The sequence below is a fragment of the Mastigoproctus giganteus genome, chromosome 11 (assembly GCF_048544385.1).
Source record: "Mastigoproctus giganteus isolate SK-2022 chromosome 11, ASM4854438v1, whole genome shotgun sequence".
Classification (NCBI taxonomy): domain Eukaryota; kingdom Metazoa; phylum Arthropoda; class Arachnida; order Uropygi; family Thelyphonidae; genus Mastigoproctus; species Mastigoproctus giganteus.
Window position 1 is genome coordinate 2,943,872 of NC_143585.1, and position 26,782 is coordinate 2,970,653.

The following is a 26,782-nucleotide window of genomic DNA, read 5'->3' on the forward strand; positions in this document are numbered from 1 at the left end:
CTCTCTGATTTACTGGCCCACTCTATTTCCCTGTACAATATATTATTATACTCATCAGAGTCATTAGGCCTATAGCACACTCCTACTCTCAATTTTGATTTCCCTATGCTTATGTCACACCAAACTGACTCGACACTGCCCTGTCCATCGATGTCAACTGGCTTCACTTCCTTTGACTTTATGTGTTTCTTAATTAATAGCATAACCCCTCCTCCCCTCCTGTCCTGTCTATCCTTTCTATATACATTGTATTCCCCAAATTCCAGTTCCGCATTACTTATATCTGTGTGACACCACGTCTCTGATATCCCAACAATATCTGCCTTTGATGTTTTGAGCAATACCTCAAATTCATCAAATTTATTTACCAAACTCCTAGCATTGGTGTACACGCAGGTATACATGCACCTGTTTCTATTCTTAGCTACCCTAACACAACCCATGTGTTTACTTGTAACGCAATGACTACCAGCAGTCTCTGAAATATCCTGCAATTTGTTTAGTTAAATGTAATAAAATTCTTAATTTAACAATAATATATCATAATTTTGGCAAAATATATAACAAAATTTTTGTTTATTAACATCAAATTAGTACAGGCATAAGGGAAGTCATTTCACAGTAAGTACAAAAATCTATGCATACAGATTTAATTACTCCACAAAATAAGTTAAATGAAAGATAATCTATCAAACAGCATTTAAAAAAACATTAATGTGAAATTTGGTTTTGAGCCTGGTATTGACTGCACAGCTTTGTAATTTGTGGAGAAATTTTTGTTAGTCACCCTAAGCTCCTCTTCTAAAACTTTTTCCCTTTTCTAATTTTTACAGTGAATGTCACTTAATATTATCACTGGTTACTGTTATCAGCTACTTATTGGGACCAATATCAAAAAAGGGCTATATTATCAATGTATGAGCATGCTAATTAAGATGAAACCTTTAAATCATAATTTATTTGGTAAACTACAATAGTTATTGTAATGACGAGCAGTTTAGAGGTGTTAAATATACATTTTGATATACAAAGGTAACAGCAGAGTTTTAATTTTAAGAATGTTGATTACAACGCAAAAAGGATTCTTGAATTCAATTCTTTTACTTGAGGGGGGAAAAACACTTCAACTATGGAATACTTATTACAGAAATCATGAATGTATTCATTCTATTAACTACTTACCTGACAGTACGAGTAGATGCACTGTTTGAAAATTGATTTGCCCATATGTGGTATGTACATCATGCATTTTGATATCTTGGTTTTATTGTGGTCACAAATATTCACTATCACGGATTTGTGCAATTTGCCTGTAAGGCATAACATAATTTTTTCTATAACCATAATCAAATATACCACGAAAACGTTTCAGCTTTTCTTCTGAGAGCAGTTATCATATTGTATCAATTTTCATAACAAAAACTAGTGGATAACAGCAATTCAGAAATTGAAATTTTTCTTAATGAATCAGATTGAGTCCCATATTTCAAATTTATGACATTACCGTATTTCTTTGATTCTAAGATGCCATCGATTGTAAGATGCACCTTAATTTCAGAAAAAAACGCTTTGATTCTAAGAAAAAAAATAAAATAAACCACTAAAATAAATCTAACTAATATTTTTATTATAATAGAATTCAATTTACTAACAATAATAGTATCAGTATTTATCAGTAGGTATGTTATTCATCACTTCCTTCTGAATCTTCTGAGGTCGATATCTGCATCTGAATCAATATCAGAGTCTACTTCACATTCAGGGTCAGATTCTTCTGAGCCGTCGTTATCTTCATTATCCCATAATATATCATCTTCTGAGCCATCGAGAGCGTTGGTGATGCAACATTTTTTAAATGAGTGCTTTACTATTCTTTCTGGGATCAGCTTCCAAACTGTTGGTACCCATTCTGCCAATTTTGATTGCAGTGCTTTCTTAATTTTTCGGGAAGGTGTCAGCGGAAGGTTGTCGGTCAACAGCCAGGATTCATATTCCTTTCTCAAGTAATCCTTAAATGGTTTGTTGACTGAAACATCGAGTGGCTGTAGTTGGCTAGTCATGGCACCAGGACCCTCAGTCCCCAGCAGCTTTCATTCCCCCTCTTACGGCAGCGAGAGGATCAGAGTGGAAGCAGAGGGTGCTAAGAATCTCTGGGTACGACCAGGCTGCCATGCACGGAAACTGAACTTGGCCTGTTATAACGTAAGATCACTCATCGGTGAAGACAGGATATTAGAGCTGGAAAAGGAATTAGAAAATGTGAATTGGAATATCATCAGTTTGGCTGAAACAAGAAGAAGAAATGAATCACTTATAAGTTTATCAAGTGGAAATCTGTTGTACACCAATGGAAACAGTGAAAGGAGTGAAGGTGGAGATGGGTTTCTGGTCCATAAAGATTTTAAAAACAACAGTTTAGAATTCAAAAGTACATCACCAAGAGTGTCAAGACTAATACTCAAGATTTCTAAGAGGTACAAGCTAAAGGTTATAATGATTTATGCACCAACATCGAGCCATGATGATGACGAAGAGGTTGAAGAAATGTACACTGAAATTGAGTCTTCTAGATGAGCAGAAAACCCACTACACTATTATTATGGGAGACTTCAATGCTAAGGTTGGAAAAAGACAAAACAGCGCAGAAAGGGGAACTATAGGAAATTTTGGAATTGGTGAAAGAAATGAAAGAGGTGAAAGACTTGTGGAATTTGCAGAATCTCAAGGACTGTCAGTAATGAACACTTTTTTTCAAGAAAAGGGTGAACAGAAAGTGGATATGGAAGAGTCCAAATGGATTAACAACTAATGAAATCGACTTCATCCTCACTAACAGAAGAAATATTGTGAATGATGTTACTGTCCTGAATAAGGTCAATGTTGGAAGTGATCACAGAATGGTAAGATGTACACTTGATATAGACGTAGGAAAGGAAAGGAAGAAACTGACTTGAGTAAATAATAAAAAGGTCTTTGACATAACAGAAGAGGAGAAAAAGCAGTATGTACTGGAATTTAAGAACAAGTTTGAGCTTCTGCAGACTGCTCAGGACCAAGATATCGACGAGGATTATTACAACTTTCTGAAAGTGATAAAGCCCAAGAAACCTATAGGGAAAAAGAAATCCAAAGAAGAAAAAATTAGTCAAGAAACACTTGTCATGATGAACCGAAGACGACAAATGAAGAGCAAGAAAAACACTGACAGGGAGAAAATTGAGTATACTGAGTTATGCAAAGCCACTAGAAAGAGACTTAGAGAGGACATAAGAAGATTTAACACAAGAAAAGTAGAACAATCATTAAGGGAAAACAGAGGATTTAAATCAGCAGCTATGAGCAGTAATACAGAAAGACAAATGATACTGAAACTGAAGAATAGCGATGGTGTACTTATAAACAGCAGAGAAGGCATAATTCAAATAGCAGAAGACTACTATAGAGAATTATACAAGGAGCAGGGGAATGATGCCAGCAGTGGGGAAGATGGATTGCAAAATAGCAACACATACCCGATATTCTTCCTGATGAGGTAGAACATGCATTGAAGAAAATGAAGAATCAGAAAGCCCCGGGGGAAGATGAAGTTACTGTAGAGTTGTTAAAATTGGGAGGAAGAGACATAACACAAAAACTGGCAAGGCTCTTCACAAAGTGCATTAGAAAAGGTGTGACGCCTAAGCAGTGGAATAATGCAATCATAGTTTTGCTGCATAAGAAAGGAGATAAATCAGAAATTGGAAATTATAGACCAATTAGCTTGTTATCCCACATCTACAAGTTGTTCACAAGGGTAATGACCTTTGTGAACAACTTTTTGTTCACAAGGATTAGAAAGAATACTTGATGAGAATCAACCAAAAGAGCAAGCTGGCTTTAGGACAGGATTCTCAACTATGGATCACCTTCACATAATATCCCAGCTAATGGAGAAAGCAAATGAATATAAAACACCATTATGCCTGGCATTTGTGGATTATGAACTGGACTGACGTTATTAGTGGAGTCCCTCAGGGCTCAGTGTTGGGTCCATTATTGTTTTCTGTATTTATAAATGATATTGATGATGGTATATCGGGCTTAATGTCCAAGTTTGCAGACGATACAAAGGTTGGCAGGGTTGTCAAGGACACTACTGACACTATGCTGCTGCAACAGGATCTGGAAAGGTTGAGCAGATGGGCTGAGAGGTGGCAAATGAAGTTTAACATTGACAAATGTAAAGTACTACACATGGGAAACAGCAACCCCAGAGCAACGTATCAACTCTGTGGTACAACACTGACAGTGGTAGAGAATGAAAGGGACTTGGGGGTGGTTGTGCAGGCAGATATGAAGTTCTCTGAGCAGTGCAGACGGGCTGCAAGAGTAGCTCATGGAGTATTGTCAATGATATACAGGAATTTTTTCAGCAGGGATAAGGAGGTGATTATTCCATTGTATAAGGCGATGGTCAGGCCACACCTAGAGTACTGTATACAGGTCTGGAGGCCTCATTTCAAGAAGGATGTAGAGCTGCTGGAACGAGTACAGAGAAGGGCAACAAGATTAGTGAATGGAACAAAGGGGTGCTCTTACGAAGAAAGGCTTAAGTTTTGCAAATTACAGTGTCTGGAGACTAGGCACCAGCGAGGTGATCTGATAGAGGTGTATAAAGCCTTGAATGGTTTAAGCATGCTCAATGCTGATGGGATTCTTCCTCTAGCTCAGAAAAATCACCTGAGAGGGCATAAATTCAAATTGAGGAAAGACAGATGTAGGATAGACGTGCGGAAATTTGCCTTTAGCCAGCGGGTGGTTGGTTGGTGGAACAGACTTCCATCCCTTGTGGTGGAGGTTGATAGCCTAAATAAGTTTAAGGCTCAGCTGGACAGGTATTTTGAACAAACAGAGGGGTGAAGTGGAAGTGGTTTTTTTTTTTTTTTTTTGGCTGATGCTGCATAAGCTTGCTTTCTTGCATCAAATGCCTCTACTAATGCTAATGCTAATGAAAAGGCATTTGACTCCATACAACATAAGGCAATGTTTCGGGCACTGGAAAGACAAGGCATAGATACCCCATATATTATGATTTTGAAGAAAATATATGAGAATGCTACCTCCTTTATTAGACTAGACAAAGACAGTGGGAAATTTAAAATTGAGAAAGGAGTTCAACAAGGAGACACTATCTCCGAAGCTGTTTACTGCTGCCCTTGAGGAAGCTTTCAGAAGATTAGACTGGTCGCAGAAAGGAGTCAATGTGAATGGAGAGTACCTAAACCATTTACAATTTGCAGATGACATTGTGGTCATAAGCCACGATCCCAAAGAATTAGAGGAAAATCTTAATCAGTTATGCACAGTTAGTAAGGAATTTGGACTAAAGATGAATATGGCTGAAACAAAAGTAATGATGAACAAGTATGCCACAGAAAGGGAAATAATGATTGAAGGAGCAGTAATTGAAGAGGTGGAGTCATATACTTATCTAGGACAAGTTATTAGCTGTAATAATGATAAATGGCTGGAAGTCAAGAGAAGAATAAATTTTGGATGGATAGCATTCAGGAAATATAGTCACATACTGAAGAGCAATATCCCAGTTTGTCTGAAACGTAAAATAATGAACCAATGTATACTCCCCACCATGACTTATGGAAGTGAAACTTGGGCACCCACCAAAAGAATGGAAGAGAAGCTGAGAACTACACAGCGAAGAATGGAACGAATTATATTGGGAATCAGGCTGTTAGATGAGAAGAGAAACACATGGATTAGGCAGCAAACTCAAGTAAAGGACATTCTTATCAAAACTAAAGAACTAAAAATTGTCTTGGGCAGGACACATAGCTCGAAGACATGATGACAGATGTACTAAGAAAATAACAGAATGGTACCTAAGAGGAGCTAGAAGAAAACCTGGAAGACAAAGGCGGAGATGGATAGATGAAATTCATGAGTTTGTCGGTAGTAAATGGATGGCCAATGCTCAAAACAGAAGGAACTGGAAAGTTGCTGGAAAGGCCTTCATCCTGCAGTGGATTGAAAATGGCTGATGATGCCACCAGGAATCACAACCAAGTCACTACGTTTTTGCACGATTTTATTTTTGACACATTTGGACAAATGTCCACGAAATGCATGATGTACTAGCATGCTAGGCGGGTTACAAAGACTTCCAGGACATCTATTCCACACAACATTTAGCCAGTCTTCCATAAGCTCTGCCGACATCCATTTATTTTTTTGTGCATGCACAATAAATATCTTTGGGGAAAATTTCATTCTTTGGTATGGTTTTTCTATTTAAAATTAAATATGGTGGCAATTTTCGACCATCAGCAGTGAAGCATAGCATCACAGTGATATGCTGTTTTTCGTAACCTGTGCTTATAATCTTGATTTCTTTAGCACCTTTAGCATCGACTGTGTAATTTCGAGGCATATCAAAGAAACTTCGATATGCCTCGAAAACCCTAGTTCATCTTTGATGAACTGGGGTTTCATCAGCATTTCCAATTTGACTAAACTCAGTTTCTTTTTTTCCCTTAATTTCATCACCTGTCGCTGAAAGTTAATCAGCTTATGCTGAAAGTCTGCAGCAATGTTTTGACAAACAGATGTTCGGTGCCTTAATTATAATCCACTACGATACACGAGTCTTTAAAAAGCCTTTAAAAATTATTTTCTCTATTCCGAGGGACTTGGCAATTTCTCCAGCTTTCAATTGCATGGCTTGTCGAGTGATGGGTAATCCTTTTGTGCGTGTCTCCATTACAAAACGTTTCACAGCTTCATTGACTTGTGGAAATCTTCCATTCTTAGGCCCTGTAAAACACTTGGTTGTTGCTTTGCATGAAAATATGGAATTGCGATCATTTCTCCAATGACGAACATTTACTTCACTAATGTCAAAATGCCGACCCACAGCTCAAGTTTCCATGTTCTTTTGCATACAAAATAACTTTTTGTTTCAATGCGGCTTCGTAGTGCAATCTTTTTGACATTTTAATGTGCAGTAAGGGATCAAAATTAACGAAATACAGTAACTCCACTTCTTACATACTTTCGAAGATACAAACAAAACTTCCTAGTTTTCGCTGAGTGAGCTCCACTATAATGAAATAACGGTGGCTTCACATTTCGAAAGCACGTGAAATCACCCACGCCACTTTATTCTCCAATGGAATTGGAGAATGCAATAACTTGGAGGTGGGGTTTCCACATAAAAACAAAATGTATGGTGCTGTGCAAAGTGCGGGAAAATTGAAAAAAAAAACTGCAATTGTAAGATGCCATCGATTCTAAGATGCACCCCGTTTTTAGAGATGTTTATAGGGGAAAAAAGTGCATCTTAGAATCGAAGAAATACAGTAATTGGAATTTTATTTTTCTCCTCTTCTTTCAAGATGATTGAAAGAAATTTAGACAAGGATGATGACCTCAGTGCAACTAAATTTAACAATTTTATTATAAACTTTGTTTCTATTATAAACAATTTTATTATAAAATTGTTTCAAGTATAAACAAAAGGGTTTCAAATATACTGCAACTCTATTTCGAGGTGGCCATCTTATTTCAAAATAGAATGGTGGACAGCTCAGATTTGTATAATAAGTTGTTATATAACAAGGCCAGGAAGTGGGGGGCTTGAGTAGGTGAAGTCAGAGTATGAGAATGTGCAAAAATGAATTTTGTTAGAAACAAACCTGAATCACTGTATCAAACATTTTCTTGAAACTCTTTTGATTTTATCAACCTAATAGAAACTTGACTGAGAGACATTGAGTCACCGCAATCAATAGCCCTCAAATTTGGTTATGATGAAAATTCATTTACATGGCCTAGTAAAAGAGGTGATAGAATTTCAATCCTATTGCAGACACATCAAAAAGTTATTTCCTTTAGAGGTAATTCTGAGTCTGTAACGATGACAGATGACATATCTCTCATTCTCTCACAGTAACAGTCTGTGCTGTTTGTCTTATACTTCAGGTTTCTTGTCTTACTTGTAAATTATTGGCTTAATAGCTAGAATTATTATATTAGTAACTGACAACATTTGCATTTGCAAATGTTTTAAATAATAATTCCAATAATAAATGGCTTCAAAATCATTACAGAAAAATTCAACCTTGCAATCCCAGCCACCATTAGGACATGAATGGTGGCTGGCTGGATGAATGGTAACCTGGTCGATAATCTGAAAGTCTTAAAATTTAAAGTACTGTCCTCCTCTGGCACCAGCTCAATCAATATTGGTCATGTAGATATGGATTCTTAACTCTGACACCTGCCTTCAGTCTGCTGCTTTGAACTTGGATCAGATCACAGTCCAAATTAATACAATGCCTGCCTTGTATTAGTGTGGACTGTTTGTTTTTGCAATGGATTAGTTTCATTATTTTTCTAGGATTGTGTAATAATTTTGCATCATTCCAATCCATGGTGAAATAAACAGCTTTCAGCTGCTTTTAAGGAAAATTTATCTGCTCACTGAAATTACAAATTAAACCCATTGATAGTTACTTCCAGTGAGTTCATTTACAAAAGAAAACTCTTCCAATGGCTGAAGCAGCAGAGTGTATGGTGTTCTGACATTGACAAGAATTCTAAAGCAAAGAAAAAGGATTTTTTCAGTAGCTTCATGCACTAAACCAAATGTCTTCCACACCCTGCAGTCACTGGGATGGGTAGTTCACATCCTCAAATTTTCCTCCTCTCACCGAGCAGTGGTGAATCTACCATGAGGATTTTTAGCAGGATAATACTTCTAAATAACAACTGATTGATTGAAATAATAAATCAGTTACTACTCTAGTCTAAGGTAGTGTGGATCAAATTTTCATGCTATGCCCTCAAAATTTTTAGTTATTATTGCATTGATAACCATATTTTGATGAGGTTATCAATGTAGTTAACAAAAGTCTTGATTGATAGAATGTTTGCAAAAGTCTGGGTTCCTCCTTCTGGTTGGAACATAAATTGATTCCCATGCTCAATACAAACATGTCAGCCAATCAAATGGATTTCTGATCGATCTTCCTCTCTTGATTCTGGCTCAATTATTAGAAAAATGCTACTTTTGTTACTTATTAGCCCAAAGTTCAGAAAGTTATGAAGTGAAAGTTTGAAGATTATACTAGATAACTTTAAAAAATTATCTAGTCATCATCATCATCAGCCATTTTCAATCCACTGCAGGATGAAGGCCTCTCCAGCAACTTTCCAGTTCCTTCTGTTTTGAGCACTGGCCATCCATTTACTACCCACAAACTCATGAATTTCATCTATCCATCTCCGCCTTTGTCTTCGAGGTTTTCTTCTAGCTCCTCTTAGGTACCATTCTGTTATTTTCTTAGTCCATCTGTCATCATGTCTTCGAGCTATGTGTCCTGCCCAAGACCATTTTAGTTCTTTAGTTTTGATAAGAATGTCCTTTACTTGAGTTTGCTGCCTAATCCATGTGTTTCTCTTCTTACCTAACAGTTTGATTCCCAATATAATTCGTTCCATTCTTCGCTGTGTAGTTCTCAGCTTCTCTTCCATTCTTTTTTGTGAGTGCCCAAGTTTCACTTCCATAAGTCATGGTGGGGAGTATACATTGGTTCATTATTTTACGTTTCAGACAAACTGGGATATTGCTCTTCAGTATGTGACTATATTTCCTGAATGCTATCCATCCAAAATTTATTCTTCACTTGACTTCCAGCCATTTATCATTATTACAGCTAATAACTTGTCCCAGATAAGTATATGACTCCACCTTTTCAATTACTGCTCCTTCAATCATTATTTCCCTTTCTGTGGCATACTTGTTCATCATTACTTTTGTTTTAGCCATATTCCAAAATCTTTAGTCCAAAATCCTTACTAACTGTGCATAACTGATTAAGATTTTCCTCTAATTCTTTGGGATCGTGGCTTATGACCACAATGTCATCTGCAAATCGTAAATGGTTTAGGTACTCTCCGTTCACATTGACTCCTTTCTGTGAGCAGTCTAATCTTCTGAAAGCTCCCTCAAGGGCAGCAGTAAACAGCTTCGGAGATATTGTGTCTCCTTGTCGAACTCCTTTCTCGATTTTAAATTTCCTACTGTCTTTGTCTAGTCTAATAAAGGAGGTAGCACTCTCATATATTTTCTTCAAAATCATAATATATGGGGTATCTATGCCTTGTCTTTCCAGTGCCCAAAACATTGCTTATTATTATTATTTTTGGTTTTTAGGAGCATTAGCAACTAAGGCCATATTGCTCCGGGATATGCGGTGGTCATTCCCTGACCTTTCCGCATCCTCCGTATTTGGTGGTGACGGGCTCGAACCCCGGTCTAATCAAGAAGCGTGTGCTACACACTGCTGCTCCTTCCCACCTGGCTACGGAGGCGCAACGAAACATAGCCTTATGCTGTATGGAGTCAAATGCCTTTTCATAATCCACAAATGCCAGGCATAATGGTGTTTTATATTCATTTCCTTTCTCCATTAGCTGTGATATTACGCGAAGGTGATCCATAGTTGAGAATCCTGTCCTAAAGCCAGCTTGCCCTTTCAGTTGATTCTCATCAAGTATTCTTTCTAATCTGTTAGTAATGACCCTTGTGAACAACTTGTAGATGTGGGATAACAAGCTAATTGGTCTATAATTTCCAATTTCTGATTTATCTCCTTTCTTATGCAGCAAAACTATGATTGCATTATTCCACTGCTTAGGCGTCACACCTTTTCTAATGCACTTTGTGAAGAGCCTTGCCAGTTTTTGTGTTATGTCTCTTCCTCCCAATTTTAACAACTCTACAGTAACTTCATCTTCCCCCGGGGCTTTCCGATTCTTCATTTTCTTCAATGCATGTTCTACCTCATCAGGAAGAATATCGGGTATGTCGTATGTGTTGCTACTTTGCAATCCATCTTCCCCACTGCTGGCATCATTCCCCTGCTCCTTGTATAATTCTCTATAGTAGTCTTCTGCTATTTGAATTATGCCTTCTCTGCTGTTTATAAGTACACCATCGCTATTCTTCAGTTTCAGTATCATTTGTCTTTCTTTATTACTGCTCATGGCTGCTGATTTAAATCCTTTGTTTTCCCTTAATGTTTGTTCTACTTTTCTTGTGTTAAATCTTCTTATGTCCTCTCTGAGTCTCCCTCTAATGGCTTTGCATAACTCAGTATACTCAATTTTCTCCCCGTCAGTGTTTTTCTTGCTCTTCATTTGTCGTCTTCGGTTCATCATGACAAGTGTTTCTTGACTAATTTTTTCTTCTTTGGATTTCTTCTTCCCTATAGGTTTCTTGGGCTTTATCACTTTCAGAAAGTTGTAATATTCCTCGTTGAGTACCTAGTACAATCTAGTACAATCTTCAAAATTATTTAGTATAATCTTCTCTGCCATTAGATTGGATTATAGAGATTTCACATTTCAGTAAGATTTACTGTGTACTAATTAATACAATGATTTAGTAACTGACAAGTGAGAACTCTCCCCAACCTACAAAAGTAAGGAAGCACAAAAATTATTTTTGGCAAAATTTAAAAATTTTTAAAGAAAGTTACATTAATCTCCTTAATGGTTTTAAGATAATTTCCATTCTAGGAATGGTGTGTAATTAGGTTATTCCATAATCAAAAATTACTTTTAAAATTAAACAGATATGTGAATATAAGTTACTACCTTCTTCAGTCTCCATATCCTCATCAAAATCATAAGGATCATATCCTTCATCTCCAGGTTTACGATGTGGTTCACGGGGTTCAAGTTCTGGATGACCAGTGCTGGTATGTCGTCTGGAAATGAAAAATATTTCTATAACATCTCAATTTGCCCAATCACTGAAATTCTCAATGACCTCAGAACTTACAAGATTATCTAAATTATTATTAGGGGAGGACTTTTACCCACTTCACTTACCCATCCCTTCTAATAATTTGTCCAATCTCTCTTTAAATTTAATAAACCTTTCTATGCCACAACATTAATGGATGGTTATGCTAACAATCAATGACTCTGCCTAAAAGCAAATTCCTGCACACCTCTATTCCACAGCCATCTTCAGTTTATTTTTATATTCCTGTGTGTGTCACCTGAGAAAGAGTAAATATTATAAAAGTTGTAATTAGCATTAGCAAGGGCACATGATGCAAGAAAGCAAGCTTATATAGCATCAGCCAAAAAAAAAAAAAAAAACCCCTTATTTCACCCATACCCTGGCTCCAAATGTTTGTCAAGTTCTGTCTTGAATCTATTTAAGCTGTCAACTTCTACAACAGAAGGAAGTTTGTTCCAGCAATCAACCACCCGCTGGCTAAAGGCAAACTTCTGCACATCTATCCTACAACCGTCTCTCCTCAATTTGAATTTATGCCCTCTCAGGTGATTATTCTGAGCAAGAGGAAGAATCCCATCAGCATTGAACATGCTCGAACCATTCGAGGCTTTATACACCTCAATCAGATCACCTCACAGGTACCTAGTCCCCAGACACTGTAATTTGCAAAACTTAAGCCTTTCTTCGTAAGAGCAACCCTTTGTTCCATTCATTAATCTTGTTGCCCTTCTCTGTACTCGTTCCAACAGCTCTACATCCTTCTTAAAATGAGGCCTCCAGACTCATTTTAAGTACTTGAGTACTGTATACAGATACAGTACTCAAGGTGTGGCATGACCATTGCCTTATACAAGGGGATAATCACCTCCTTATCCCTGCTAGAAAAATTCCTGTATATCATTGACAAGACACCATGAGCTACTCTCGCAGACCGTCTGCACTGCTCAGAAAACTTCATATCTGCCTGTACAATTACCCCCAGGTGCTTTTTATTCTCTACCATTGTCAGTGTGGTACCACAGAGTTGATATGTTATTCTGGGATTACTGCTTCCCATGTGTAGTACCTTACATATTTATTTTTAATTTAGATAAAGAGTTTTTGCAGATTACTACTTAATATACGTAAAACCTTTGTTTCGTTCGAATCTTGCAGCCATTGTTTTTGTATAGAGTAGTAGGGAATTCAAATTTTTAATTGTAGTAACTAGGCAGCTCTAACATATAATTATATAGCGTAATACGCATCACTGCATTTAAGATTCTATTAGATAGCGTAGTATTGCCAATTAATTGATTAAATTTATTGATCTTATTAATTTAAAATATCATGCCCCAGACTAGAGCAGCAAAGCAACAAGCACAAAGTGGCAGGAGTGCTGTGACTCGGGGAAGAACTGAGGGGGGCAATTCTCCAATGCATCGCAGTCTAAAAAAATGTGCAACTTGTGAAATGTTTGCCGAACTCTCTGGAACAGAACACGATCTAGCCAAGGAGGATGTCTTTGTGTGTGCCAGGTGCATAGAGTTTCTAGAAATTAGGCATCAACTCAGCATTCTACTGGGCGTCTATGAGAGCTTGAGGTTTAGGGTAGATGCCCTCAAAGAAATTAATATGAGGGGCCCGTCAAGCTCTCAGCTGCCCAACTCAACACCAGAGCTCACTCCTGGGCATCAGGCAACACAGCGACAATCTCCAAGGCAGAATGCGCTGGTCCCAAAGGAACTAGTTATTGTTGGTGACTCTATTGTCAGAGAGGCGGGAATATATTGTGCAAAAAGGATAGATGGAACAGTACCAGGGTATGTCTGCCAGGGGCAAACGTTGATGACATTGTAAAGCATATATCATCTTTTAAGGGCAAAAAAAGGTGATATTGTTGTACACGTTGGCACCAATGACATTAAGAGTAGGAGATCTGCAGATTTACTTAACAAGTACGGGTCAATGTTGCAAAAATGTCGTGAATCAGGGTCAAATTTTAAGGTGTCTGCAATTCTGCTCAGAGAAGATAGGAGGGAATACATGATGAGAGCCTTGTCAATCAATTCGGCCCTGGAGGGAGTGTGCAAGGCTCAAGGGATAGAATTTTTTTCAGTGTGGTCTGTGCTTGTTAAAAGGAGAGACTGGTTCTACAGGGATGGGATACACTTAAATAGAAATGGTGCAAGACTATTTGCTGATGCTATCGAGGCAGTGTCAGGTGGGTCAGAAAACTGCTAGCTTGGGGGGAATTCACAGACAAAAAGGTTAAAAGTAGCCACAGGCAGAGGTGAAGGTGATTCTTGCACAACTTCTATTAGAATAAGTAGCGACCTGGAGCGAGGGGTGCTGGGACTGATGGCAGTCATCGTGAAACAGGTGGGTATATGGGATGTGTTAGGGTAACTAATAATAAGGATAGGCATATACTTGCATGTATACCAATGTTAGAAGTATAGTAAATAAATTTGATGCAACTAATAATAAGAATAATAAGTAACTAATAATAATGATAGGTACATGTATACCAATGCTAGAAGTATAGGTATACATGTATACCAATGCTAGAAGTATAGTAAATAAATTTGATGAATTTGAAGTGTTGGTCAAGACATCAAAGGCGGATATTGTTGGGATAGCAGAGACGTGGTGTCACACAGATATAAGGAATGCAGAACTGGGGAGTACAATGAGTACAGAAAGGATAGACAGGATAGGAAGGGAGGAGGTGTTATGCTGTTAATTAAGAAAAACATAAAATCAAAAGAAGTGCATCCAGTTTATATAGATGGACAGTGCACTGTTGAGTCAGTTTGGTGTGACCTAAGCACTGCGAAAGCAAAAATAAGAGTAGGAGTGTGTTATAGGCCTAATGACTCGAATGAGTACAATGAACAATTGTACAGAGAAATAGAGTGGGCTAGTAAATTGGAATGTCTTATTATGGGGGATTTTAACTTCCCAGATATTGACTGGAACTTGTGGGTTGGTCACTCACACACTAGTAAAACTTTTGTGGATTTATTGGATGATTGTTTTCTGCAGCAGCATGTTCGAGAGGCAACCAGAGAGGGTAATACTTTTGATCTGGTTATCAGCAGTGATCGTTCGTGTATTAAGAATTTGCAGATAAAGGAACCAATAGGTGGCAGTGATCACAGTGTACTGATGTGGGATTTACTTAAAGATATAATTACCATCAGGGGTAAAGGAAAGGGTTTTTGCTTCCATAAAGATGAGTACAGTGGTCTTGGACAGTTTTTAAATTCTGTACAGTGGGATCAACTGACGATGTTACCAACAGTAAATTTTAAGTGGGAAGCATTCAAGGAATTAATAGTAGAAGCTACTAAAAGTTTCATACCTATTAAGAAATATTGTTCAAGGTTTAGGCCTAAATGGTTATCAAACGAACTAATGAGACTCGTGGCAGAGAAGGAAAATGAATGGGATGCATATAAATTATCAAGCGACTCAGAAGCCTATGGCAGATATAAGCTAGTCTGTAATCAGGTCACAAAGGAGGTTAGGCAGGCAAAGGCAGATTACGAGAAATCTTTGGCAAAAGATGCTAAGAAAAACAGCAAGGATTTCTTTACTTATATAAACTCTAAAAGGAAGGGGATGAATCTGATTGGTCCACTTGATATCGATGGTTCGACTGTTGATGATCCTGTTCAGATAGCAAAGAAACTGAATGAGTATTTTGCATCTACATTCACACATGAGGGATTATTAAGGTTTGAAAATGGTAGAAGGTTATCAAATTGTAGCAGGGTGCTTAATGATTTTGTAATAACTGAGGGCAAAGTGGAGGAGAAATTGTTGAAGTTAAACATAAGAAAGGCACCTGGGGTGGGTGGGATCTATCCAGTTATATTAAAGGAGGCGGCAAAGCAACTAAGCAAACCCTTAGCCATAATCATGAGAGCATCCTTGGACTCATGGGAGGTCCCCATGGACTGAAGATGTGCAAATGTATCCCCAATTCACAAAGGGTGGTTAATTGCTGGAGCAAACTTCCATCTGTCGTTGTGGAAGTTGATGGGTTAAATAAATTTAAGGAGGAACTGGACAGGCATTTTTACATTTGTCAATGTTAAACTTCATTTGCCACCTCTCAGCCCATCTGCTCAACTTTTCTAGATCCTGTTGCAGCAATGTACTGTCATTAGTGTCATCTGCAAACTTGGACATTAAGCCTGGTATACCATCATCAATATCATTTATAAATACAGAAAACAACAATGGGCCCAACACTGAACCCTGAGGGACTCCACTAATAACATTAGTCCACGAAGAGCAGTGTCCATTGATTACCACTCTGTCTTCTCCCACTGAACCATCCCTTTATCCACAGCAGCAATTTGCCTCCAATGCCACACTGCTCCAATTTGTGAAGCAGTCTTCCATGTGCAACAGTATCAAAGTCCTTTCTAAGATCCAAATACATGAATCAGTTATTCTTTGCATCCAGTTCCTTTGTGACTACATCATAGTATCCAATCAAATTAGTCAGACAAGACTTCCCCCTTAACAAACCCAATTCTGTGTTCGAGCTATAACTGAAGTCTTGTCTAGATGATCCTGCAATGCTTCTTTAACCAGTGCCTCCATTAATTTCCCTGGAACAGAAGTTAAACTAACAGGTCTGTAATTACCTCTGTCTCCCTTTGATCCTCCTTTGTGGATTGGGGTCACATTTGCACATCTCCAGTCCATGGGTACCTCCTCTGAGTCCAGGGAAGCTCTTATAATTATGGCTAAGGGTTTGCTTACTTCCTTTGCCACCTCCTTTAATATAACTGGAGAGATTCCATCCACCCCAGGTGCCTTTCTTATGTTTATCTTCAACAATTTCTCCTCCACTTTACTCTCAGTTATAAGATTATCTATCTTACTGCCAGAGGTGTATTCAACTCTGGCATTCCCCTCCCTGAATAACTCCTCATGTGTGAATGTAGATGCAAAATATTCATTTAGTTTGTTAGCTACCTGATCTATCATAGGCTTCTGTGTCACATGTTAATTTATATGTATCCCATGCATTTTTCTTCTCTGTCACATGTCTAATTAGTTCATCTGACATTCATTTAGGCCTAAATCTTGAACAATATTTCTTTGTTGGTATGAAAAGCCTAGTAGCTTCCAAGATTAATTCTTTGAATGCTTCCCATTTTGAATTTGCTGTTGGTAACATCATCAGTTGGTCCCACCGTATAGAATTTAAATACTGTCTCAGACCACCTTAGTCACCTTCACGAAAGCAAAAACCCTTCCCTTTACCCTTGATGGTAGTTACCTCTTTGAGTAAATCCCACTTCAGCACTGTGATCACTGTCACCCAGTGGTTCCAAGTAATGAAAGAGTAAAAGAAATGTTAAGGTGAGTGACAACTTGCTCAATTTCTGCCTGTGCTCATAGCATGAGGTACTCAATATTCTTAGTGTGGGACTGAGTATTAATTGCATAAAGGGACCAGTGTACATCGTATTATGGGGGCCACCATTCTGCAATATGATGAATAATGATGACACACTCATAATTTTGTTGAAAATGCATGTCATCTGCCACCAACAAATCCTAACTAGTTTTTGTTTCCCTTCTTATTTCCTCTCCCTTCTCCCTTCCTTGTTCCACCCTTTCTTTGAAGATTGTCACATCCTAGCTGCTTCTGTCACAAGGCAACTTTGCTTTTTAAATTGATGTGTGCGTCCACTGTTAGAAGAACTCTGCCTTGAAAGCATCTCACCTTGTAACCACTTACGTGTTCTTCATTCATTTTATCTTTTTTACCTGTATATTTTTTTAATCATTTTATTATTATTATTTTATGTGTTCTTAATTTATTTTTAATTTTATCTCTGCAAACATCATAGAAGTTGTGTAGGTGATTGCTGCAAGGAATCTTTAACGAAAAGAGTAAAGATGTGGTTGTTGCAAGGAATCTTTAATGAAAAAAAGTAAAGATGTGGTTGATGCAATGCCCTGTAACAGTTTTAGTTTAAATTCTTTTCAGTAGTACAAACTGAGGTTGTTAATAAATGCAAATGAGAATTGTTCAGAGGAGTAATTATTACTAAGCTTTTTATACCAACTAAGAGATACTGGTAAAGGCTCAGATCTTAATGATATGAATGAAAAAGACTAGTGATAGAAAAGAAAATGCAAGATGATTATACTACATAGCAAATTTCAAAAGATAAACAGATTATGTTTATCTGATTTCTTGGCATTTCTTTATGAATTTGGGTATGCTGATTCCAAATATGATCTTAGTTTTTGCTGGATCAATCGTTTGCCTGGAAACTGAAAGAAAAGTAAATATACAATAATACTGTATCATATTTATTAAATATGTTTAATTTCTGTACAGAACTGAGTAATGATCTTTGCTACAAGTAAACAACAAGCTAAAAAAGATAAAAAATTTGGAAACCCTCCTTGGGTTGCTGTTGTTCTTATTTGATAGTTTAATAGCACAAGAGCTACTGTGGCCAAATTGTGCCTATTTATTTAATTTAAAGTATGTACTCAGTAGAAATTAGAACTTGGTGTATAACTGGATTCTTTTCATATAAGTGAAAAATTCTGTCAAATTTGCATCTTTCCTGATCAGATGATAGAATACCAATGAATAAATTCTGTAAGCGCTAAAAATTGTAGATCTGGCATTTTGATAGTGAACTCAATCAATAAGAATGTTTCCATTGGTAAGGCATTCCACTTTACACATTGCAGAGAATCACCCTACATGTGGTGAAAAGGTCAGATTGGTGTGATCAACTGAAAGCACAACTTCTATTTCTTATGATGAACTTATAATCCACAAATGGAACCTGTGCATATATGGATTTATCAATGGCTGAGTGTTTTGCTGCTTGATCTGCACGTTCATTTCCTGTAATGCCGGGGGGGGAGAGAGAAAGTGTTCTGTTAGTCTTTTGTAATTTAATCAGTCAGGTGCTTATTTGGGTTAAAATAGGATGAATGATGAAGATTTATTTTATAATGCAGTTACTAATGAAGGAATTGTAGATTATGATCTACTGTTATAGGAGTTGTATGATGCATTCCAAAGTTAGTTTAAATGCACACACCTCTCTGCAATAAATAAGCTACATTCAACAGGAATGTATTACCAAGAGTGTGGAGTGGGAAGTATGACTGCTGCACCCATAGCTGTGTCCATTTTTGAGCTAATGGGGTAAATTTAGTGGTGCAATTTTTGAGCTAATGGTGCAATTATATGAGCTGCATGTAATTGCAAGGTAGTCTGATTTTGCTAAGTTTTTCTCCCATTGATAGATAGCAGTGTTATCACAGAGAGAATGTACATATGACTCCATGGGAGATCAGGCATTTCAACCTCCTGAAACATGTTAACAAAGTATATATTCCAATCTTGCATTAATTCCTGTAATTATGTTTTTTTTTTTTTTATGTAAATCCCAACCACGAGAGGTGTTAGAACCTATAGTACTTAGTACCGTGCTTGGGATGGAGGTTGAGAAGACGAAAGAAGATATTTGTTGACATTGGACTTGAACTTCTGTAGACTGTAATTTTCAGCAAATACGTATGAAGGAAGGTTGTTCCAGAAAACGGCAGTTGAATGAATAAACGAGGAAGATGAAAAGTTAGTTCTGTGAGTTTGAAGTTGGATAGTAAATTGATGTTGGCTGGTGGCGGCACGTGTTCGGACTGTTTTGAAAGAGAGAGCAGGAATTATAGAAGCTAATTCAGAAGAACGGTGCCTATGGTAGTATCTGTAGAAGAGGCATGCATACGTCTATGAGACAGCGAGTGGAGAGACTCTGTTAGAGATAAGTCATTAATTAACCTAACTGCCCTCTTCTGAATGGAATCAAGAAGCCTGAGAGAGGTTTTGGGGGCACCACCCCAGATGTGGGAACAATATTCCATGGCAGGGCGGATTTGCGATTTATACAGAGTGAGCAGCTGTTTGGAAGAAAAGTAACACCGAGAGCGAAAGAGAAAACCAAGTTTTTTAGATGCAGAAGAAGCAATATTTGTAACGTGCTTGTGCCAAAACAGATTAGAAGTCAGGGTAATCCCCAAAAGAGATATATCATTTTGCCTAGAAATCGGAGTGTCACTAAAGATAAGTATAGGAGCAGAAGACTCCTTTTTGCGAGATATAAGACAAGACTGTGTTTTAGAAGGGTTGAAATCAACTAAGTTGTCTTTACCCCACTGGAGAAATACCTGAAGATCGGCATTTAAGGAATTGGTAGCAGATTTTTGAGAAGTTGAAGCTGATTGAGCAGGACAAGGTTTCTCAAAATGGAACGTGGAATGCAATGTGCTATCATTGGCAAAACTATGGATAGGATTTCCAGTCAATGGAAGAAGGTCATTAATATACAAGAGGAAAAGAGTGGGGGAAAGAACTGAACCTTGGGGGACACAGGCATTAGTGGAGAAGTTAGAAGACAGAGCCATCTACCATCACCCTCAGTGAGCGATCAGAGAGAAAACTGGATAATCAATTACTAAAACAGTTGGCAAACCATAAGATGAACACTTGTTTAGAAGACCTTTATGCCAAACACCATCGAAAGCCTTTGAGATGTCAAGAGCAACTACTTGTGTTTCACCGAACCTTTCCATTGAATTAGTCCATAAATGGGTAACATAAGCCAGAATATCACCAGTGGATCGACACTGACGGAATCTATACTGGCGATCGTTGATCAGACGGAAGGTTTCTAGGTAGTTTAAAATTTGGCGGTTAATTGATTTCTCCATTACTTTAGAAAGAGTAGAAGCAATTGCAATGGGACGATAACTGGATGGGAGGGATTTGTCACCCTTTTTAGGAACTGGCTGGATATGAGCAAATTTCCAAGCAGAAGGAAAAACACCTTTGGAATAAGAAAGTGAAAAAAGGCGGCAAAGAATAGGAGTAAGTTCAGGAGCACAGGTTTTGAGAACAAGTGGAGAAATACCATCGGGACCTGGAGCTTTCTTAGCATCAAGATTCGTCAAAATCTTTCTGACATCCTTTTGACGGAAGACCACAGGAGGCATTGAATGGAGCATGTTGGGAATAGTGGGAGGTGTTTTACCAAGATCGTTAATGCATGAGTTGAAAGAAAAATGGGATGCCAGCAGGTCAGCTTTATCCTTGGCTGAAGTGACAATAGAACCATCTGGTTTGGACAGAGGTGGGAGCAGAGATGGGCGAAAGTTGTGCCCAATAGCTTTGGCAAGAGTCCAGAATGCTTGGCTACCATTAGGGCAAGAAGCAAGTTTTCTACTCTTACCCTGTTCAAACTCTGGTTTGGACTGGTTAATAACTGCTTTACATTTGTTGCGAGCTTTGGTGTAGGCAGAAAATGAAACTGAAGAATTAGAAACAAGCCAATTACAATATACAACATTCTTCTCTTGAACAGCCTTAGCACATTTATTGGAAAACCAAGGTTTAGATAAAAGACGAGATTTTAAAGTGGAGTGTGGGATAAAGGATTCCATTCCTGCAAGAATAATTTCACTGACAAGATCTGAGCAAACATTGACATCAGAACTTTTGAAACGGTAATCCGACCAAGGAAAAGATGAAAAGAAGTCTCGCAGGTCATCCCATTTTGCATTCTTGTAATGCCAAACAACACGAGGTTGGGAATAGCCATGAGATAAAGGTTCCATTGGAGAAGAGACAATTACCAAGTTGTGATCTGAAGTGCCTAAAGGACCTCTCACATCGACCGTGTACTTAGAAGGGTTGTTTATGAGAAAAAGATCAAGTGTATTGGCTGTATGATTAGGATTGTCCGGTATTCTTGTAGGTAAATGAACAATCTGTGCAAGATCATTAGTAATTGCAAAAGCCTCAGCATCTCGACCAGCTGGTTCGGTGTGACTAGAAAACGGAAGCCAGCTGGAGTTGTGAACATTAAAATCACCAAGGAAAATTACCTCACTGTTAGGAAAGTTGGACTGGAGAAAGTCAAGTTGCAAAGAGAGGAAGTCAAAGAGCTCCAAGTGATTAGTGGAGTTGGGAGAATGGTAGAGACAACAGATGAATTTGACACAATGAGGTAGAGAGATTTTAAGCCAGAGAAGATCAAAGAGAGGAGATTCCAAATTGCCAAGTCTCTGACAGGGAATATCAGAACGGACATATGCAATGTCCGTTCTGATATTCCCTGTCAGAGGTAATCCTGGCATTAGCATTAGTAGAGGGATTTGATGCAAGAAAGCAAGCTTATGCAGCATCAGCCAAAAAAAAAAAAAATTGACTCTGGTAGGTTTATTTTCATTAGTCTTGCTTCTGTAATGATTTATCCACTGCTGCTTGAAAAGAAATGGTCAAACAGGATGAGATGGAAAACTCTGCATTTGAATTGCATATTGGAAAAGAAGAGGAATGTTTTCCTAAGAGCAAGTGGAGGTACATTAGCTTCTACACACACACAGACTTTGAATTGGTGTTGTCCAGAAAGCATAAGAGCTATTCTGAGAGCAGTACACACTTGATAGGAGTAAGCCACTCACTCATACATAGTCAAAAACAGGAGCACTGTAATCAAAACAAAACCTGATTAATCCTTGATATAAATGGAGCAAAGTATAGTGGTCAGCACCCCATGTCATGGCAGACATTACATTGTGTCTCTTCATGGTTTTCAGGCAAAGAGTTCAATATGTGTTTTCTTTTAAAAATTCAGTATTCTGTCAAGGATTAAAACCCCGAAGCATATATTATTGGTGAGAGGTATGAGGCAGTTACTCAGTAGTAATTAGGGTTCTAGATACATGTTATATTTCTCGCAAAAAAAGTGGATAGCAGTAGATTTCTGCATTCAGAAAGGTGATAACCATTTTGTGATGTCCATTATTCTATTATATTTATTGCAATTTTAAATTAGCTATGAACGGTCTACATATTCTGCGAGTCTGATCAGCATAAAAGTATGCCTCAACAACAGTAATGTGGTTTATTCTGATGGTAAATAATGTAGTACTGAACACAGATCCTGGCAGAGGACTCTTCTCGTCCTGAATAAAAGATCAGGAAAGATCTCAACTTTAGAAAATATTGATTTAGAAGTGGTAAGTGACCGGACAGTGCTGTGTGTCAGGTGCTCTTTCAATATCCAAATTAACATTGACAAGATGTATATAAAAGGATTTTATATATACAAAAGGATCAAACATATAAAATCTTCTTTTATAAAAGGATTTTATACGTTTGACTAAGCTTTAACCATGAGGTCTAGACTGGATCTATTTTTTCGAAGAGAGAGAGAGAAATTGGTCAGCAATTCTGTGAATGTGATAGGTCTTTTCCTGGTTTGAGGATTACTAAAATGTAATGAGTGATGCAAAGTGAAGATAAGAGTTTTCAGTAAAAATTTGGCTGAAAAAAAATAGTAAAGAATGCAGATGCTGGAGAATTAAGTAAGATATTCTATCCCGATCACTAGCACTGTTGGTTGATCTTTTTAATGCTTACTGTAGTTAAGATATTGTGAAAGGTTGGTTATAAGGAAAATAATTATTGGTTATAGAATTTATTTTATGTTTTTCTGCTGAAAGGAAGCAATGTATAATGTCGCAAATACTTTAAAAAATGCTGCCACAAGGACATTCACTGGACTAAAGTGCCAATTTCTATTCAAATGTCAAAGAGATAGACCCAGGAGTTGCAATTAAGTACATCTGGAAGGGACAATTAAGTTTTCATTTTCTTTGTTTTAGCTATTAGAAGATCTAAAAAGGAAATTAAAATATACAAATAATTCTTAAATTGTTGCATGGTTTAATTTATCACCCAAATTCTAAATTTCACACATGTAAGAAAATGACTAATTTATGTATACATAAACACAATACTTTTTCCTTTTCTTCCCTCTCTCATCATCTTCACTATGTTCTTCTTCTTCATCATCTTCACTATGATGACGTCGCTTGCGAGGTCTTTCCATTACTTTTTTGAAATAAGCAAACTGTACCAATTCAATGGCAGCCTGTGCATCTTCCAGACTCACTTGTTTAGAAAAGCGAGCTTTTGCATGAGCAGTAGCCAATCGAATTAGAGTCTCCAGTGTTCTTGCTGTCACAGGTTGTGTCTACAGAAAAATTTGTACATTATAATTATACAAATTATAATATAATTTCTATATATAAGTTTAAATTATATTTTATGTTATTTGAAATAATTTATTCTGTATGGGGAAAATTGCAACAGATGATTACTGGATGGAAAGGGGACCAAAGTTCTACTCTATCTATCAAGTGTTTTGTGTATGTAATCTCAAATGGAAGACACTAATTATGAACTTGAATTCTGATGTCATTTGAATAATGAATCCACAAGAACAGAAGGCATAATAAGAAATTTATTAAAATTACTAGAAAACCTGTGGCAAATGTTTTGCAAAACCTGTTTCAGAGAAGAAGTAAAGATTAATATCGAAGTAATTACAAAAACTTTTCGCTTGGCTTCCCTTCACTGCTAACTAATGTGTCAGTGGGATGGACTCAAGTAAAAATGCAATTTGATAATTTTTTACTGACTGTAAAAAAATGTCCTGTTAAAAAAATTATAATTATTGCACAAAAATTACCTGTAAACTGCTATGTAAAGATGTCCACGAGCAAAAAAGCCTGACCCTGAAATTTGTTGATTCTGATAACAAAAGCCAAGAAATTGCCTTCTCTTCAAAGAGAATGACAAGTTAATTTTACTGGAAGTTAAATCAATTCTTGGGGTTTGAAAATCAGTTGGAAAAATTTTTGGAATTTTTTTTTTTTTCTCAATTTCAATGCTAAATAAAACTGATTGCAAAGAGAATCAGGTTAAAAGCACACAAGCTCATGTATTCAAGTTCAAGTTCAAAGAACGTTCAGGACAGTGAGACATAAGCAAATTATTATATAGATTATACATGACAAGGAGGAAGAGTAGATTATACCCACATCTGAACTAGGATGGGATGGCTGCTGCTTATTCAGGAGGAATAATAAATATTTTGGGAGGTTATAGTATTGATTATTCTGAGTAAAAAAGTTCACATAAACATGTGTTCTATTCTCAATGGATACGGAGATACAGCTGTTTGAAACTGGTGTGCACAAAGTCATTATGAGAGGTATTAAAGAATGATAAATGACTTATTGTTTGTATTTATTGACTTTTTGATACAAAACACAAATAATTGACAAATTTTTTACAGTTCATAATAAATGTTCGAAAATCCTACCGCTAACCTCAGTGCACTTTGCAACTCTTGTGGTAATACAAATGTTGTTCTTCTGAGGCCGTCTTGGCATTCCTTTATGAGGGCAGCAGTATCCAAAATGCAAGCGAGCAATTCGTCTCTTGTAGTCACCTTTTCTTTGTATACTGAGCTTTTCATCCATCGCCACAAACAAAAATCTAATGGAGTGAGGTATGGAGTGAGGTATTACTCAACAGAAACTCCTACAATGGCATAATAACCTATCCTGCATGGCCAAGTTCTAAGGAACCAGAGGGAAAAGAATCAACAATTGGAAAAAAAAACCACAGGTCATTTACTCATACTCAGTAAAATACCATTAAAATAACTTCAGAACATGAATTTGGTGGCCAATGAACGGGAACACCCACAACAGCCGATCCGTTGTTCAGGGAAAGTTCAATTTAGATATTGTATCGCCATATGGGTATAATGTGTAGTCATGCTGAAAGTACATACCAATCCTCCAATAGTAGTGGAAGTTCGTGTTGCAGAAATTCTAGGTAATTGGGCCGTGTAAGATGATTTTGTAACACAACAGGCCTAATCAACTGATTGTCGATGATACAATACCACAGAGAAGCAATGTTGAAAATTTGTTTCTACAGTAGCATGTGGATTTTCGCCTCACCACTTGTGAGAGTTATGGGTGTTGCTGATACCGTGATGGGAGAAAGTAGCTTCATCACTGAACAGTATTAATGGAATTAATCGGAGATTAGCATTTACCCATCGACAAAATTCCAATCACTGGGCATCGTCTCCTGGTTGAAGATGTTGCACTCGCTGTATGTGAAGATACAAGCCATGCTCACGTAATGTTCGACATACTCTTGTCTGTGGAACATCAATATGTGTAGAAATTCTTCCGCCTGAAGAATGTGTCTATTTCATCCACATTTTGTTCATTTGCACATTCAGAAGAAATATGGGCGCTGGAAATTATACCAGTCTCCCGCAGTTTGGTATAAACACTAGTAAACACTCTTGAATCTAGTATTCTACAGTTAGGAAACTGTCGACAGTATTCTCTACAAGCCAAGCAGCAGTGGCACTTCCACCACAAACACCATATCAGCATATTCAGCATGTGTGAAGATGTGCGGCATTCTTAACAACACTTCTAATACCAAACAGCATCAGGTTATAACTGTTTCTTGGTCACATCTGATTCAAGGAGGTGTGCACGCCAGTTTCAAACAGTTGTATATTTCTGTATCCATTGAGAATTGGACACATGTTTATATGAACTTTTTTACTCAGAATAACTGATACTAATACCCCCCAAATATTTACTATTCCGCCTGAATCGCTCTGTATATGAGGATTGTTCATTTAATTTGCAGACTGGTGCAAAATTTTGTTTACTGCACAAACTTTCCATAATTGCCGCTAGAGGTGCTCTCCCTGATCACTGTACTTGTACTTGTCAAGTACTAGTGTGCCAGTACTTGTCAAGCTAGTGTTGCACGAAGAGAGTTTTTTTTAGCCGTGTGTCACTGACAATCATTTTGAAGCAAGTATCATGTCAGACATACAGATTGCACAGCAATGTGCGATTCATTATGGTGTCAGAAGGGGTTTAAATGCATCGGAAACAGTTAAAGAGATGAATGAAGCATACAGTAATGAGTGTCTTGATAGAACAGCTGTATTCCAGTGTGATCGAACTTTCCAGTGTGAAGTGGCTTCTCCAATCAAGACAATGCCAGGCCCCATATGGCTAATATTGTGA

At 37.4% G+C, this 26,782-nt stretch overlaps 1 protein-coding gene across 2 annotated transcripts in view; it reads right to left on the reverse strand.

Annotated features, from left to right (window-relative positions):
• The window catches only part of Mcm3 (minichromosome maintenance 3), a 180,250-nt gene that overhangs the window by 17,745 nt on the left and 135,723 nt on the right, over window positions 1-26,782 (reverse strand). For both annotated transcript variants that reach the window (XM_090385070.1, XM_090385069.1), the window contains exons 15-16: window positions 23,660-23,895; window positions 11,659-11,771 (exon numbers count right to left, since the gene is read on the reverse strand). In XM_090385070.1, the coding sequence (XP_090241196.1) occupies window positions 11,659-11,771; window positions 23,660-23,895 (349 nt within the window). The remainder of the gene's footprint in view (window positions 1-11,658; window positions 11,772-23,659; window positions 23,896-26,782) is intronic.